The sequence below is a fragment of the Vicugna pacos genome, unplaced genomic scaffold (assembly GCF_048564905.1).
Source record: "Vicugna pacos unplaced genomic scaffold, VicPac4 scaffold_125, whole genome shotgun sequence".
NCBI lineage: Eukaryota > Metazoa > Chordata > Mammalia > Artiodactyla > Camelidae > Vicugna > Vicugna pacos.
The window spans coordinates 30,431-45,656 of NW_027328805.1; the positions used below are offsets into that span (position 1 = coordinate 30,431).

The following is a 15,226-nucleotide window of genomic DNA, read 5'->3' on the forward strand; positions in this document are numbered from 1 at the left end:
CTATCCAGAACAATTCCCCACCCCGTGTTATAAGAAACCAAGACCCAAGTTAAGCTACCTGAACACCTATGTGGAAATGTGAAATGAGACCCTTGGGTGGGGCTTTGTGCAGATGATACTGGAGCTTATTCAGGATGGCTTCATCGTAATTTCTTTTAAACAACCCTTTCGGTGTATTTAGTCAGATACATTAAGAACATGCCCTTTTGATGTGCGGAGTAGCTAAGACTATGATTTTCAAATAATTTCTAATGAGAGTGTTGTTCTTGAAACCTAATTTGCATCAATCTTTGAAGATTTATGTTTCAGGGGCTTTGACTAAAGAACACCTGTCTTTAATCAATAACGACAACTAAATGCTCAAGCAACATGTAAGAGCTTGAGCAAACTGCCCCTACCCCATAGTGCTGGGTGGCTGTAGCTGCAACTGGAGTCAGCGCTTACCTCTCCCAGTACGCTAGTGCTGATCTGCTCAAAGTGGTTCGTCCAAAAGTTTGTCAGTAGTCTGTTGGACAAAGTCATTAAAAATTGATTGAAGGTTGCTGGAATGCAATATAATCTTATTAATATTAATTAAGCACATATTGAGTGCTTATTGTATGATGGAATTGTCCCTCAGCCTCACATGAATATTATTTCTCATAAAACCTCACATATTTCCTTGTTAATCTCACTTTACAGATAAGGAGACAGACAATTAGGTCTTCTCTCTTTTGGGGGAGCTCATTATCAATGATGGGAAGTTATAAGGAAAAAGATATTGATTCATCATGAGAAAACATTTTTCTGAGGGTCAGCAAAGAAGAAGATGAACACTGAAGAAGGTGATCATTGTTCAAGTGAGACAAGCCCTGGGTTGTGCGGAGTCAGCATCCCTGTCCTAGAGAAGGCACGTGTAGAGCTGCGTACTGGGTGAGGCGGCGCGGCCGCGCAGGGAACGCGGATGCTGGGCCGTTGGGCTGTGCTCAGGCCCGGTGGGGCTTTCTCCTAAGGGCAGTGGACCATCATTGACAGATTTTATGTTGGAGAGTGGGGTGCTCTCGTAGTTCACTTTTGTCTTGTAGAATGCTTGGAAACATTTAGAAGGCTTGGCAGGAGGTGATGTGATGAGTCAGAGTAGGGTGGCTGCGAGGTGTAGCAGTGTTCAATTTTCAAGTTGTTTTCAGGCCCAGGCTTGTGGCTCAGTAGCCGTGTCAGTTTGAATGACGCACTCAAGGAAGTGAAACAATTTATCTAATCAATTGAAGCAGTGATGTACCCAATTCCCAGGACTGTTGTGGAGATCCAGTGAGATAACGTTTGCAGTGTGCAGCATGGTCCCAGCACAGAGTCAGTGCTGAGTGAGTGACAGTGAGTATCTGGTAGGTCAGGTGTGGGTGGTGGGACTCGGTGTCTGAGGATATCTGGGCCCTGAAGGAGGGGTCCATTCACATCTGTGAGTGATGGGTCTGAGTTGGGAGAGGCACGGAGAACTTAGCCCCGGACCAGAGGCTCTGGGCAGGACGGCTATTGGAGGAGCACCGTGAAGTCAGCTCTTTGCAGGTGGAGTTGGAGGTGCCCTTGTGACATCTAAGTGCAGTGTCACGAGCTGAAAGAGGAGGTCTGGGCCCAGGCTGTGCATTTTCGAATAATGTCAACTCCTGAGGACACCGAAGTATTGATCACTGAACGGAAGTCATACTTTACAGGACAAATGAATAGTAGTATCACCTCTGTCATCAAAGCTCACGTCTATTTATTCATCACTCAGTTTGCTAATTGGGTACTTACAGAGCTCACTTCACCGTCCTCCCGTGGGCTCAGGCTCCACAGAAAAGAGCTGGTGTGTCTTCCTCTTTTCCAGAAGAAGACACATTTAGCTTGTAGCCTTCTGTACCTCGCCAGACTTAGGATATTAGTTTGTTGGTTTAATTGTATTTTCTGTTGGCCATGTCCTGACAGGAGAGAAATTTTACCTCATGGTCATGTTTCAATTAGCTGTTACTGAGAATTGCTGATCTGATACATAGTGTATGTATTATATTAACTTTGTAGAGTAGTTATCATTTTTCTGTCTTTGCCCTTTAATTTTGATTGCCCCTTCAGTGTTCTATCCTTTTTGGGGCCTTATTTTTTTTAATTAAAAAATATCTGTTAACACTTAAGAAAACAAAAACAAAGAAAAAATGCACATGGGAGCTAAATTTAGAAAATGTCTAGTGTGTTTTCTATCTCGGCAATGGAGGGTTCTAGAAACTCGTGAAAACTTTCATTACATAAGTTCCTTAAAATGCTGATTAAGAAATAAAACCTTCCTTCCTCATCTTTCAAGCTGCACAACTAATTGTCAAGAAAGTGAGGGGAAATTCTCAGAAGCCAAGACAAATGAGAAAGCAGGGTTTCTGGGAGATATGCGAGCCTTAGAATCCCTGGGGTGCTGGTTCGATCCTGAACTGATTTTCAGTTGCCTTGACAGGAGGGCAGGATGTGAGCCCCAGGCCTCTGACACTAGGAGTTGGATGGGGGATCATATTATGGGCCAAGCCCATCCTGAGGATCTTGGTTTACTAAAGGGTGAAATAGGAAAAAAAAGAATTCCTCAAGGCAAGAAAATAAGGAAAGTCAATTTTGTTGGAAGAGGGGAAAAATAACAAATCCAAAGTAAGGATATAGTTTAAAGTTGTTCTGGCATTAGAGTGACCACAAACACCTGGCAGAAAAGCACAGCTACTCCTTGATTGATAAGTTGTGTTTTGAATGAATCAGTGAACAGCTATTCTGAAAAAGGCCTCCAGAGTCTTGTGGATCAAGATACTGGACAGCAAACACCTCCCTTCCAAGGTCTCATTCAAATAACCAGAAAGGTTTTAAAGGAAAGAAGCCATGATCATAGTTCTATTTATTAACATTTCTATATGCTACGAATTCAGAGGTGACTATGTAGTTGTCTCCTCTATTATGGACCTTACTTTCTCTTTGGGGAGACAAAATGACATAGTTTTTAATCTTGGTGGAGGGAGGTGTTAGTCTGTTGCACTTAGCCAGGAGAGGAGATTAAGAAAACAGTGAAGGGTGGGTGAACTTTTTAGCTGAGGACAGTCTTGTTCACTTGGCTTTTAATTGCAGGCTCAATGAGCTGTCACTGGAGGGAATAGATCTTACAGAGGATGGACTTAGCTCAGGCCTCATTGGAATGGACAAATGAACCTGGAGAAAGACAGTCAAATCTGTGCAGACATTAAAGTTCACTTGAACGTGCTCCATCCCTGAGCCAAAGATAGGACAAATATGCAGAAATTCTTGAGGACAGAAGAGTGGTTTTTAAGGTTCTCCAAGAATGAATCCCATGGAACCGAGATGGCCAGTTGTCAAACTGAGACTTTGTTCTTTGGACGGTGTACCCAGCAAGGGTATTGGCCTTTTATATGTTTCCATTTGTCTTTAATACATGTCTGCTGATGAGGACATGGGCACAAATGTTTGACACCTTGTCGAGGCGATTTTGGATACCTGCCTAGAAGCACGGGCACAGTTGCGGCTGCTTCATACATCTTGCAGCCCGTCCCTTTCCCCGGCTCCGTGATCACGGCAGAGTGGTTCCTTGTTGACCTGTCCGTTTCCTCTGTGACATCATAACCCATGAAAAGACCGGAGCATATTAACTTGGCTTTGTTAAAGTCAAAGAAACATCAAATATGGAGTCAGATTTGTTCTTTCCTATTTCAGTAGTACCATGGAGATGGCAGTTTGGGCAGCTTTTTGTAGTGTCCTGGAGGCTTTCTCTCTCAGCTTCTGGGCGCCTCTATTGAAAACCCTTCATTGCTGTCTGGCCTGCTGGTAATGCACACTGCCTGTTTTGCCCTGAAGATGTGTTCTGTTTATAAACTCATCTCTACTCCTTGGAAAACAACTCAAGAAAAACTCAGTTGGTTTTCCACCAGCCATGGGCAGGGGTGAGGTATACCATGTTATTATTTCATAAAATAATAGTAATAATAGTAATAGTAATAGTACTAGAAATAATAATAGTATTATTATAATAATAATAATATAAAAGAAGTCTTAAAACAGGACTGAGCACATTGGAGAGAGTCAATAAATGCTTTCTGGCTTAAATCAAAAGTGATGACTTAGTGATTCCATGGCTGCTGTATTTGCTAAGCTAGTTACTCCTTTGCTCCATTACACATTATTTTAACTGAAAAAGAAATGCAAGCAAATGGTTAAAAAAAAACCTCAAACAGAGCACAAAAATACACAACTGAAAGAAGTTTTCCCTCATCCTCTGTTCTTTCAGCCCTGTCTGGAGATGCCACTGTTTACTATCTTTTGGGTGCTTTTCCAGATATGCTTTGTACATTCCCACCTATGTATGTAAATTCCTTTAAAATTTTAGTTATTTTTAACTTAAAGAGATTTAAATCCTCAAGTGGCTTCTGCCCGGGTAATAGAACAGAACAAATCTGACTCCATATTAGATCTGTTCCTTTGAATTTAACCCTATGCTCTGTCTCCTAGGCTTCATCTTGCTTGTAAAAAAATGTTGCCTAGAGCCTGAAATACACAGGAGAGCTTATTCTGAAGCTCTGACCTTTAAGGATATTTAACACTTTTTGATTCATTAAAAGATAGCAAATTGCAGAATAGAAAATAACGTTTGTTTTGTTGGAGTTTTACAGGGATCTGACCCACGCAGATAGCTGTAAGAACAAAGGATTCTAACAAGAAGGAATTCCTACACTAAGAAGTTTGCAACAACCAAGCGCGTAGGAAAGGAGCCTGAATTGTGACTTGGGGAGATGGTTTTCCAGAACATTAGTTTGCCAATTAGGTCTACAGAAACTTGCTATTCCAAGCCCCAACATCTGGTTTCCAAATTTATTGGCCTGTCCTGCACTGAGGAGAATGAATTTGGACTTGGTAACACTCCTATCTACCTAGAAAGCTGGGCACTGGAGCTGAGTGTTATGGAAACAGGCCAGCCAAGAAACAAGCACCAATCGGAGTGCTGGAGTACTCAGAATTATTATGCCGGCGGGCTCAGAGGGGCTTCTGCTCCGAAGTTCTGAGCACCTCCAAGACGTGCACATGAGGTTTTAAATACTTCAATACAAGTAAGGGGATATTAGCCAATAAGACTTAAAGAACAAAAAGCAAGGAATCAGTACACTGGAGCTTATCAATTTGTAATAGATCACGTTACTGACACTTGTTGAGCTTGGAATTACGAGTTAGGTTGTTAGGCCAATAAACTGACACTAAACTTCAGATTTACGAGATAGCCCAGCAGAACTTAGATCAGTAAACCGACACTTATCACACTTAGATTTGTGACTTAGCTTGTTAGCCCAGCTGGACTTTTCCTTCACATGAGGACAGCTCTCCCACCCCCAGGAAACCACTGTGAGCCCTTGATGTTTCCACTAGGGTGGGGTATGGTTTACCCAGGAGGGATGGGGACTATGCACCAACACTCAGGCAGTCTGCTCTGTCTGGGGCTCTGATCTTGTACCACACCACTCCCCCCAGCCCAACACCTGGGACAGTGGAGCTAAGGCAGTGATCCTTCCTGCCTGTTTCCCAGCGTGTAAAAGGGGAATATGTGCTCTTCCCAAGAAGTTCTGAGCGACAACACCTGCGGGTGCTTGGTTCTCAGAGCAACAGAAAACCCAGCTCCGCATGGGGGCAACGGGTGTGATCCCCGTAGTGTTTCTGCAGAAGCATCTGATGGAGGGCTGGATCAGGGAGGTAAAACATGAGCTGCGGGACTTGAACGGTTACAGAAGGGTACAGAGGTAGGTCTGCCATCTCAGGGTGCCCTAGAGGTAAAGCTTTTTCTCTCCAACTCCGCTACGACACTCCCCTATCCAGACCCATCCCTTCTCTGCTCTTCCTGTCCATCTGTATCCCTCCACTTTTCCCCTCTTCTCCACCCGCTCCCATCTTCTCCCTCCCTCGCTGTCCCACCTTCTCTCGCAGAATCCAGAGGATCCATGTCCCTCCTGCGCATGCGCTGTCGGTGCCTGGTGGTCCGCTGGTTCGAAGCTCCATGTCCGAGCCGGGGATTGGCCCCAAATGCTTCTCAACTCTGTCGCCCGTTAGGCCTTTGGTTCCTGCCTGGGGCCGGGGCTTCTGGCTGTGGAAGTGCAAGGTGGGGGGCTCCCGGGAAAGGGTTCAGGCGGCTTCGGGAGGGTGATCCGCCTTTCACAGCCCCCAAGGGCGCCAGTCAGCCCGTGTTCAGCTGAATTTCTCTGGCCAGACCCTTCTGACAGCACCACCTGCCCCGGCGCCCTGGCCACAGCTGTCCAGGTCCAGGTGTGCGCCTGCTACCTCTCACGCAGCCGGGATCCCCTCAGTCCACGGCTGGCGTCCCCTTCCCCTCTCCCGCCCGCGAGTCCTCTCCTCCCGGGCTTCCTCTCCTCGGCCGCCTGCCCGTCCCCACCAATGGGCGGGCTGTTTCCCGGGCGGGCGTGGTCTGCGGACCTGGACGGGAGCGGGCGGCTTATGCTGGTGCTGGGGCTGGCCTCCGAGCGGGGCTGCAGCCCGCACCCCCCCTTTCCCTCCCCCCTAGGGCTGCCCTCCTTTCCCTTTCACCCTCCCTCAGGACCAGCTCAGTGGCGTGTGTGCTGCTCCCCGGACTGAGAGCCTCTGGCTGTAGCGCCCAGCTTCACCTGGTGGAGTCGGGAAAAGGGAGCATCAGTGCTGAGCAAGCTTCTGTCTCCTCCCTCAGTGTTTCTGCCGCAGGTAAGTATCTTGAACACTTTCAGGTGTTATGATGGCGGTGCTTGTTGATGTCACGTGTTTTTATAGTGAGAGGGATTAACAGTGGTGAAAGCAGGGCTTGGTTCTGTTAAAAATGAGCTGAAGGCATGAAGCTGTGATATCCTCCTTCCTTCCCTCTCCAAGGGTGAAACGTGTGACAGTCAATTTTAAAAAGATAGTTACAGTCCCTAGCTAGCCCAGCCCAGCTAGTGTGTGTTAACAGGAACAGCATCACCAGAGGCCTTGGAGACCCAGGGATATTGCAGTCCTAAAGAACTCCTGGCACAGTTTGGTTTGTATTGGTTTTTTGTTTTTCTTAAATTGTGGGACAGACTAGTGGTATAAAAAGAAAAATATTTGTCAAGAAATATTTTTTCATATAACAGCGTTATTGTGATATAGTTCACACACCATGAAGTACATCCATTTAAATGGTAAAATTCAGCAGCTTTTAGCATATTCACAGTTGTGCAACCATTATTATTCCAGAACGTTTTTATCACTTCAGAAAGAGCAGTGGAAATTAATGACCTATCCACCCCTCCCCAGTGGTGGTTCTAAAGAAATTTCTTGGCTAATCTTGACCATAAATTCACTTGTTACATTCCAAGAAAAATCTGGTAGGAATTCTAATCAGAATTGCAATGAATCTGTCTATCAAAACAGGAAGAATTAACGTCTTTATGGCACAAACTTCTTCTACCCATGAATATATTTCGGACCCTATATTTTCCTCTGTCCAGAGCCTGGCCCATGGGAAGTCCTCACTACTTGTTGGGCTTGTGAATGATGAGATTCTATACATCGTTAGTTGCAGCTGTAGCCTTTCACAGAAGAGAAAAGAAACCTCAGTGAAGCAAGTGACTCTCTGATGGTCAGAAAGAGTGACAGCCATTGCTGGAGTGATCCAGTGGACTTGGTGTTTACAACCAGAATTCTCCACCACCTACAGCTAAGGGGATTAGAGTGTTCTTTTATTTTTTCTTAATGGCGTTGCTTTTATTTTTACTTATTTTTTAAATTATTTTTTATTTAAGTGTAGTCAATTTACAATGTTAGTTTCAGGTGTACAGCAGAGATTCAGTTATAAACATATGCATATGTATATACATATGTTTTAGATTGTTTGTAGTATAACTCATTACAAGAAATTGAATATAGTTCCCTGTGTTATATAGCAGGTCCTTGTCATTCATTTTATATTTACTAATTTGTATCTGTTAATCCCTCCTTTCCTGCCTGCTAAATACAGTTTGCTTTCTATGTCCATGAGTCCATTTATAGGAGCACCATTTTTCCTAGTAATATATGCTCTTTGGCTGCTTTCAGTTTCAGTAATTCCATCTTATCTGTGGGCGCTTTTCTTCTGGTTGCCTTTATGTGGTTTGCACACGTGGTAATAGAGATCTTTATTTGGGAGAACTCCAGGTCTCGTGTAGTCCCTGGTACAGAATGCCCACTGAATTGATGATTGAACTGGGAAAAAAGCACAGTAAATGCTGGAATTTCCACTATGGTTGAGAATTCCAGGTTTCAATAACCTGTTTAGACAACCTTACTATTGGCTGCACCCATACTGGGTAATTTGGTGGAAATTCATGGTATGGTGGTGTAGAGACGGGACCTTATATTCTTCTTCTCTTTCTATTTTCTAACACTCATTTTCCTGGGCCTTCCAGATCCTCCCCCAGAAGTGCCCAGGGCTGGCTTAGTGCTGCACTGAGGCAATATTTGTTAATAACGCCCTTTCCTCTTCTCCTCTGAGCCTCCGTTTCTTTCTGTGCACAATGAGCGCTTAGACTAGATAAATACTTTTCAGTTTCTTTTAAAGCCATGTTTCCTTTGAGAAACAGAAAATGCAAATATCTCCTCTCAACCCAACCCTTTAGATTTTGGTATGTCCTCCAAGGAGTGACATAGCTCTTTGTGAAAAATTGATGTGATTTTGATTGCAGGTGACACAGAAAAGACTCTTCAGAGATTTATTGCAGGGAGAGGGCAGGAAAGAGGCAGTATGTGACACTTTCTAGTGTGAGCAACGGAGCAGGGACTTGGATTTAAATACGGTGTCTGACGTGGCCTCTCTCTAATCTTGTAGAATGTGATAAACTTCTCTACCTCAGTTTCTTGATGTGTCAAGTTGGGGTGATAATATTTTAAGGCTTCTGTGAAACATTATACAAATAAGACATTTGTGTCTCGGTAGAAACAAGATCTGCTAGGGATTCAGGGATTTGTTTAAAAAAAATTCTTGTCCATAGCACTCTGTCTGTGTGTATTTAGAAGTTCCTGGAGGGTGAGGGTGAGTCTAAAGTCCATTGTGGGACAGGTGGCCCATATTTCTCCATGTCCCAGTTTACCCCCTACTCCCCAGTCCTCTTCCTCAGTCCAGGATGAAGTTCCCTAGTAGATTTACACAGAGGTCTTGTGGAAATGGCTTTTCATTTTATTGTTTCACCAAGAAGGGCTGCCATCATGATCTCTGTGGTCAGGTTTTGAAGGGCTGCCATCATGATATCTGGTAAGAATTCTATGCAATTTGGAGTTCCAATTTAATGAAAAGAAAAAAATTACAAATAGAAAATTAGAACAAGGGTGGTGACAGGGGCTCTTTTAAGTGGACACCATTAGCTTTGTTAGCTTCAGGTGCTGTGGCCTGTTGCCACGAGGACCCATCCTCTTGCTCTGAAGTTGGAGGGACTAGTGGGCTCAGTGGGAATGTTAACTGAGTGTATCTCATGGGCTGGGCATTGTCCTATTTGTACTGTGTGTTCCTTATTTGAGACAGTGAGCTCACCTAACTTCGATAACCTCTTTAAAATATTAGACTTTTAATTTTGAGATGTAATGTAGATTCCCATGTGGTAGTAAGAGATTATATGGAGAGGGCCTATGGACCCTTTGCCCAGTTTTCTTAATGGTTCCATCATGCAGTGTTGGGGTACAATTCATTACTGACTCACTAACAATTTGAGGTTTGTGTTATTGCCCTTATTTCTATTCACGATTAAACTGGGGCTTCGTGAAGCACGCAGGCCTGTCCAGGTCACCCACATTGTTAATGCAGAGTCGGGTGAACGTGGGCTTGGGATTTCCAGGCAGTACCATTATGATGGTTTGTGGCAGGGAGCAGCATTCACTTTGCTTGTTTATTCATTCATTCAACAAACATTTATTGAGTAAACTCTGTGGGTCAGATGCTTTCATAGAGTTATCTGATTCTTCAGCAGTACTGAGAATCAGGTAATGTTTATATTTTTTAATCTGAGAAAATTAGCTCTGAGAGGTTATAACCTCCCCAAAGGAAGTATAACTCATAAAGGAGGGATAGAACATGTGTACAGTCACCTCCTTTTATGCAGGTGGTACCCTATGCATTTTACATTTTCAAACATCCGTAATCCAGATATATTCTTGTAAGGCAAGGCTTTTTTTTTAATTGAAGTATAGTCAAGTTTACAATGTTGTGTCAATTGCAAGGTGTTTTTTGACTTTTGAATTAAAAAATACTTTTTCAGGAGGGAAATTAGGTGTATTTATTTGTTTGATTTTTTAAAATGAGGTACTGGGGTTTGAACCCAGGACCTCGTACATGCTAAGCATGTGCTCCACCAATGAACAGTACCCTCTACCCCAAGGCAAGTTTTCTTATCCATTATTATGAAGCTTAGGAGTTCAAATAAATTGAATAGGAATCCAGATCTTTTGATCCTACTGTGGTCCTTCTCTTTATATTCTGCTGAAGGGGGTTGGGGAAGCATTTCCTTTGTTCATTTCTTTATTCAGCATTTTTGAGCAGTGACTTTGCATCAGGGCCTTGCTAGGTGCTTGGAAATAGAAAATAAGAAATGACCTTTCTCTGCAGAGGCAGGAAGCCTAGACCAAAAGCTGGGTAATGTGATCCGAGCTACAGTAGCCATATGCAGACTCTGAGGACAAACTGTACCCTTGGATTTGCTTTGGCTTCCCTTGTCTTCTGGCTGGTACACACCAGGTCACCGCAACCCAGATGGGCCCGTAGCACACAGCAGAGAATGTACCTCGATCTCCTCTCCCCTCTCGGCAGGGCCTGCAACATGAGCATCCCTGACTACGTGCAGTGTGCTGAGGACCACCAGACTCGTCCCGTTGTGGTCCAATCCATAGAGATCATCTCAGAGGAGAATTTCTTTTGCATCTATCAGCTACTCACCTCGGTTAGCCATATCAGCCCTTGTGGCTCCCAGTGGACACTCTGTATCCACTACAGGCACCGCTATGTGCCCGAGAATCGGTGGAGCGTCTTCCAGAAACACCCCAAGGTCGTGGGCCTTGTCACCATTACCGAATGTCTCTCTGCCAAGGCCTTCGAGAAGCTCCACATGCAGAGGAGCTGTATGGTGCATCGCTTAATGACTCTCAGCTTTTTGTCTTTGTGCAGCATGGGGAGGTAGCCGAGCAGACACGCACCGACGTTGCCTTCAATCTAAGAGTACTGCAGGGTGGTGGAGAAGAGGATCGAGGACTTCACTGAGTCACTCTTCATCTTGCTCAAGTCCAAGTGGCTGGATGGTGGCCCCAAGAATTCTGGGGACAAGATCCCCCTCCCCTGCATCCCGTTTGAGAAGGAGGACTTCATGGGACTGGACACAGACAGCAGGTAAGTTTACCTGGAAGCCAGTCCACCTTGGCTGTGTGCTGGATTGCTTCCCTACATCCAGAAAGGGATCAGCAAGGAAGAAGTCAATCTTGTAGCCAAGGGGGGAGGGAGGTGCAGCCCGCCGGTTTCCAGACATTTCAAAGTGAATCCGCCTTTATTTCAGAGAGATCCTTTTAGGGTTAGTGTGGACACTTACTCCCGCTTTACAGCCAGGAACATGGTGGGACCCCTGGAGTTGCTGTCCAATAAAGTAGCCAAAGCCACATGCTAGGAGCACTGGGGAGGAGGCTGGACTCAGCTGAGATGTACTGTAGGTCAAATGCACATCAGACGCTGAGGCTTGTCTAGTAAAAGTACATAAACTATCTCTCTACTTCCTATATTGATTACATGTCAAAATAATAGTATTTTACATACAGTAGATTAAGTAAGATCTGTTCTTAAAATCACATTCTAGTATTTGTTTTTTGTTTGTTGGTTTGTTTCTTTGTTTCAAATTTTAAACGTGGCAACTGGGAAACTTTCTTTACATGGCTCTCATTTCATTTCTGTTGGGCAGCCTGTCCTGGTACATGCTCATCCCTTTGCTTATAGATGAGATGCTGAGCCCCGAGAGGCAGAACGAGGCGCTGGTTGAGCTGCGGCTGGAGCCGCTGTCACCTGCCTCCCAGGCCCAGCACCTTTTCAGCTCAGGCCGTCTCTTCCTGCCCGACAGCCACCATGCCAAGTTAGGACATCAGAAACACCGCCAGGGACTTCCTAATGAACTCCTTATGCAGGGAAAGGCGTATCACGGTGTATGGGACAGAGCAGGGAAATGTTCATTCCCACTTTGTCCCTGTGATTAAGTCAATGGCCCCACTTTGCCTCGGAAGTACAGATGAGCTCTTCTGGGCTGCCTACCCCCCACCTTCTGCTCTGTTTCCCCGTATATCTATCATGTTTTCCCTCGGGCTGAAGAGGGTGAGATGCCTTTGCCGAGACGTGGTCCCCCTTTGCTGGGGTGAGTGAGGGAAGCTGTGTCCCCCCGGCCTACGGCCTCGGTCCTTGAGTCTGGAGAGGGCTCATGGTGGTCCCACAGGTGGCGGTCAGAAGACCTGGCATGTGCTACCGGGCCCGCTTTGGAGGTGGTGCTCTGTGATTCTTGAACTTACCTAAGATCAGATCCTACTTTCTGGTTGTTGGTAAGTTGGAGGAGAAGATGCTAGGGAATTAATAAAAAGAATGTCTAGACCAGCCCTGTGAGTGAGAAGCACAGGGGACACTAGTCCCACCTGCGAGAGCCCACCTAGCAGGCTCTGGATGAATTTTCTGTTCCTCCCCAGAAATACCTCTATGGCTTAAGGAAGAGGAGAGGCATGTCGTGGCCATGATCTGTACTTGTCCTCACAGGGCCCTGTGATCTACATGCCCGCACTCCCCATCTGCTTCTTGAAGATGAGCTGGCATGTTTAGGAGCCTGGGCACTGCTGAGGGCATAGCTCCCAGCACCGTGCTACACAGAGTCTCGCTCCGTTCACCTCATCTGTCAACTCCTGCTGAGGCCCCAGACATTAGTCAAGGTAGGTGCATCAGCGAAACCTAAGCAGGGACCACCTTCTCCCCCTGGACAGACTGGTGAGTGAGCAGTGGAAGCCTGGAGCCCTGCCCCAGCCCCCACGCCAGTGCCACTTCTTTTGTCATAGGAGGCACTGGTGACATTTTTGCTCAACAAATGCTTGTCTCTGAGTCTGCAGACCCACCAGAGAATGCCAGCTTGTTTTTGCCTTTTGAAGTCTGCCCTTGGGACTTGGCGGAGTAGCCGGATGTGTACTTAGCCCACAGTGGTTCAGCGCATTAAACCTGCCTCGTTGTGGGTCTGTCTATTCTGGTACCATAAGGGCTCAGCCAGCATCTGAACGTCATTGAGATAACGCGGCCAGTGAGCTCGGGTCAAGCACATTCTCCTCCAGTCACTTTTACTCCATTGTTTCCTTTACTATTCCACAGTCATTAATTTTTTAAACAATGCTTTGGTGCAGGAGCAGAGCCTCATTCTCTCCTGCTACTCTTGGTGGAAGTGAGTAAAACGGTCCAGACTGAAATGCGACAATAATTTGTAGCTCAAAAGCTGCCTAGTCGCTTGTAGGTCGAATTTTGGTTAGGGGAGCTGAACACGTTGTGGTCCCCCGGCAGCGCCGCTCCCCTCAGGCCCCTGCTTTCCCTTGAGCAGGAGGTGAGGTTGGGCCTCACCATCCCCGTGTCCCTGGCCTCACACACTCACATAAATTCTTGTACATGCAGTCAAAATTATTTTTGTTCTTGTGTGATTCTAATTTTCTCTTGTTCCTCTTTTCCTTTTTCTTTACTCCTTTTTCACTTGTACTGCCCAGTGAGCATGTTGTTGCTTCTGAAAATGTGGGCTGTGCACACCCTGCATTGGAAATAGCCAGATTGCCCTCCGTACAGTCTCCATCGCTTTAAAAAGCAACAACTTAACAGCTGTTTTGATCCATCTATTATCTTAGTCATTTTTTATTTTCTAATTTTTTGGAATATTTGCTTTGTTAGCTCATCACCCACTGGTGTTTGATACCTGTTGAAATCCTTGCTTTTGAGGAACATGTTTGGTCCTCCTTTTATTTGATGACAAATGCGCCCTTATTAAATTTGTTTCATTGTTTTGAAGAAGTAAGATGTGAATTGATTTAGTCGGCTGCTCAGGGATTCTTTTCATGGAGTATTTAAACTTGTAAGGTCAAACTCTGCAGCATTTTGCTCGATTCCTGCTTTTACACAAACGTGCTCAGCACGCGGTTCCTGGCTGTCGCTGTGTGACGTGCGTGACGTCGCTTCCTGGCCGGCGGTCACTGGTGAGGATGTGGCCGCCACGGAGGTGACAGCTGCAGGGGACGCTGTTGGAGGAAGAGGTCACCGTTTGGTTCTTTAATTTTTTTTTTTTGCATTCAACTTCCCCGTGCCATTTACTTTACTTTGCCTTCATAAATGGGCAGAATTGGGTCTAAAATCCATGCCACTATTTTTTCCCTTTACGAGGCTGGTTTTTCTGAGTATCAGGACAACATGGCCTTCTCCTAAGTAGCTGGCTTACCTGGATCTGTTGGGCAAAGGGACTGCTAAAAGGGCCGTAGCTTCCTCTCTGCTCCAGCCAGTGGGCATTCAGAGCTGGGTCTGTGGTTTGCCTCAGCAGCCGTGCAGACCTTCCTGCCTCGGCCTTTACTTTTAACCCATGTTGGCAGTAAAGAGCTGAATCCGTTTCTGTTGCAGCTGACGCCCACCACGTGGGCCCCCTAACGTGTCGTTAGTTTGTGGTAGTCAGTCCCCAACACCCCAGTCAACAATGAAGGAAGATGATTTGTCCAACCCAGGACCTTGGATTCTCAACCCTACCCTGGTTCATCTCACCTGGTGGAATTGTTTGGCCACCACCATCATGCTGACCATGAGGCCTTGTTTCTCCTTTCATGCTCTGGTCCAAATGTGGACACTTCATTTTTCACTGAATTTGTCTCGCTTGAGACAGGCCAGAATATCTGAATGAGTCCATCACATTCTGGGTGGGGAACAGAACAGAAGTAAGTGTCGCAAGTAGATGGAGTCTAGGCTGTCCGGGTTGGCAAATGCAGGCTGGGATCTGTGATGGCTGGGCTGTACACTGGACACAGGCCTTTCCCATGGCTCCTGAGAGCCCATGAGTTGAAGTGATAACAGCCTTGCGTGGGTTCCCCCATCCTCATCTGCTCATTGGCAAGTGTGTCTGCTAATTAGGAGCTCCCCCAGACCTCGGGCCCTTCAAAGCTCAGACCATGGGAGAACCTTGAGTCCCTTCTCCTGGGCCTCCTGTGT

General features: G+C 45.8%; 1 protein-coding gene across 1 annotated transcript in view; it reads left to right on the forward strand.

Annotated features, from left to right (window-relative positions):
* Positions 1 to 5,392: 5,392 nt before the first annotated feature.
* The window catches only part of LOC140695037 (uncharacterized), a 68,068-nt gene continuing 58,234 nt past the window's right edge, over positions 5,393 to 15,226 (forward strand). Inside the window, exons 1-3 of the mRNA XM_072957992.1 lie at positions 5,393 to 5,774; positions 6,584 to 6,723; positions 11,162 to 11,380. Of these exons, the coding sequence (XP_072814093.1) occupies positions 5,659 to 5,774; positions 6,584 to 6,723; positions 11,162 to 11,380 (475 nt within the window). The 5' untranslated portion in view covers positions 5,393 to 5,658. The remainder of the gene's footprint in view (positions 5,775 to 6,583; positions 6,724 to 11,161; positions 11,381 to 15,226) is intronic.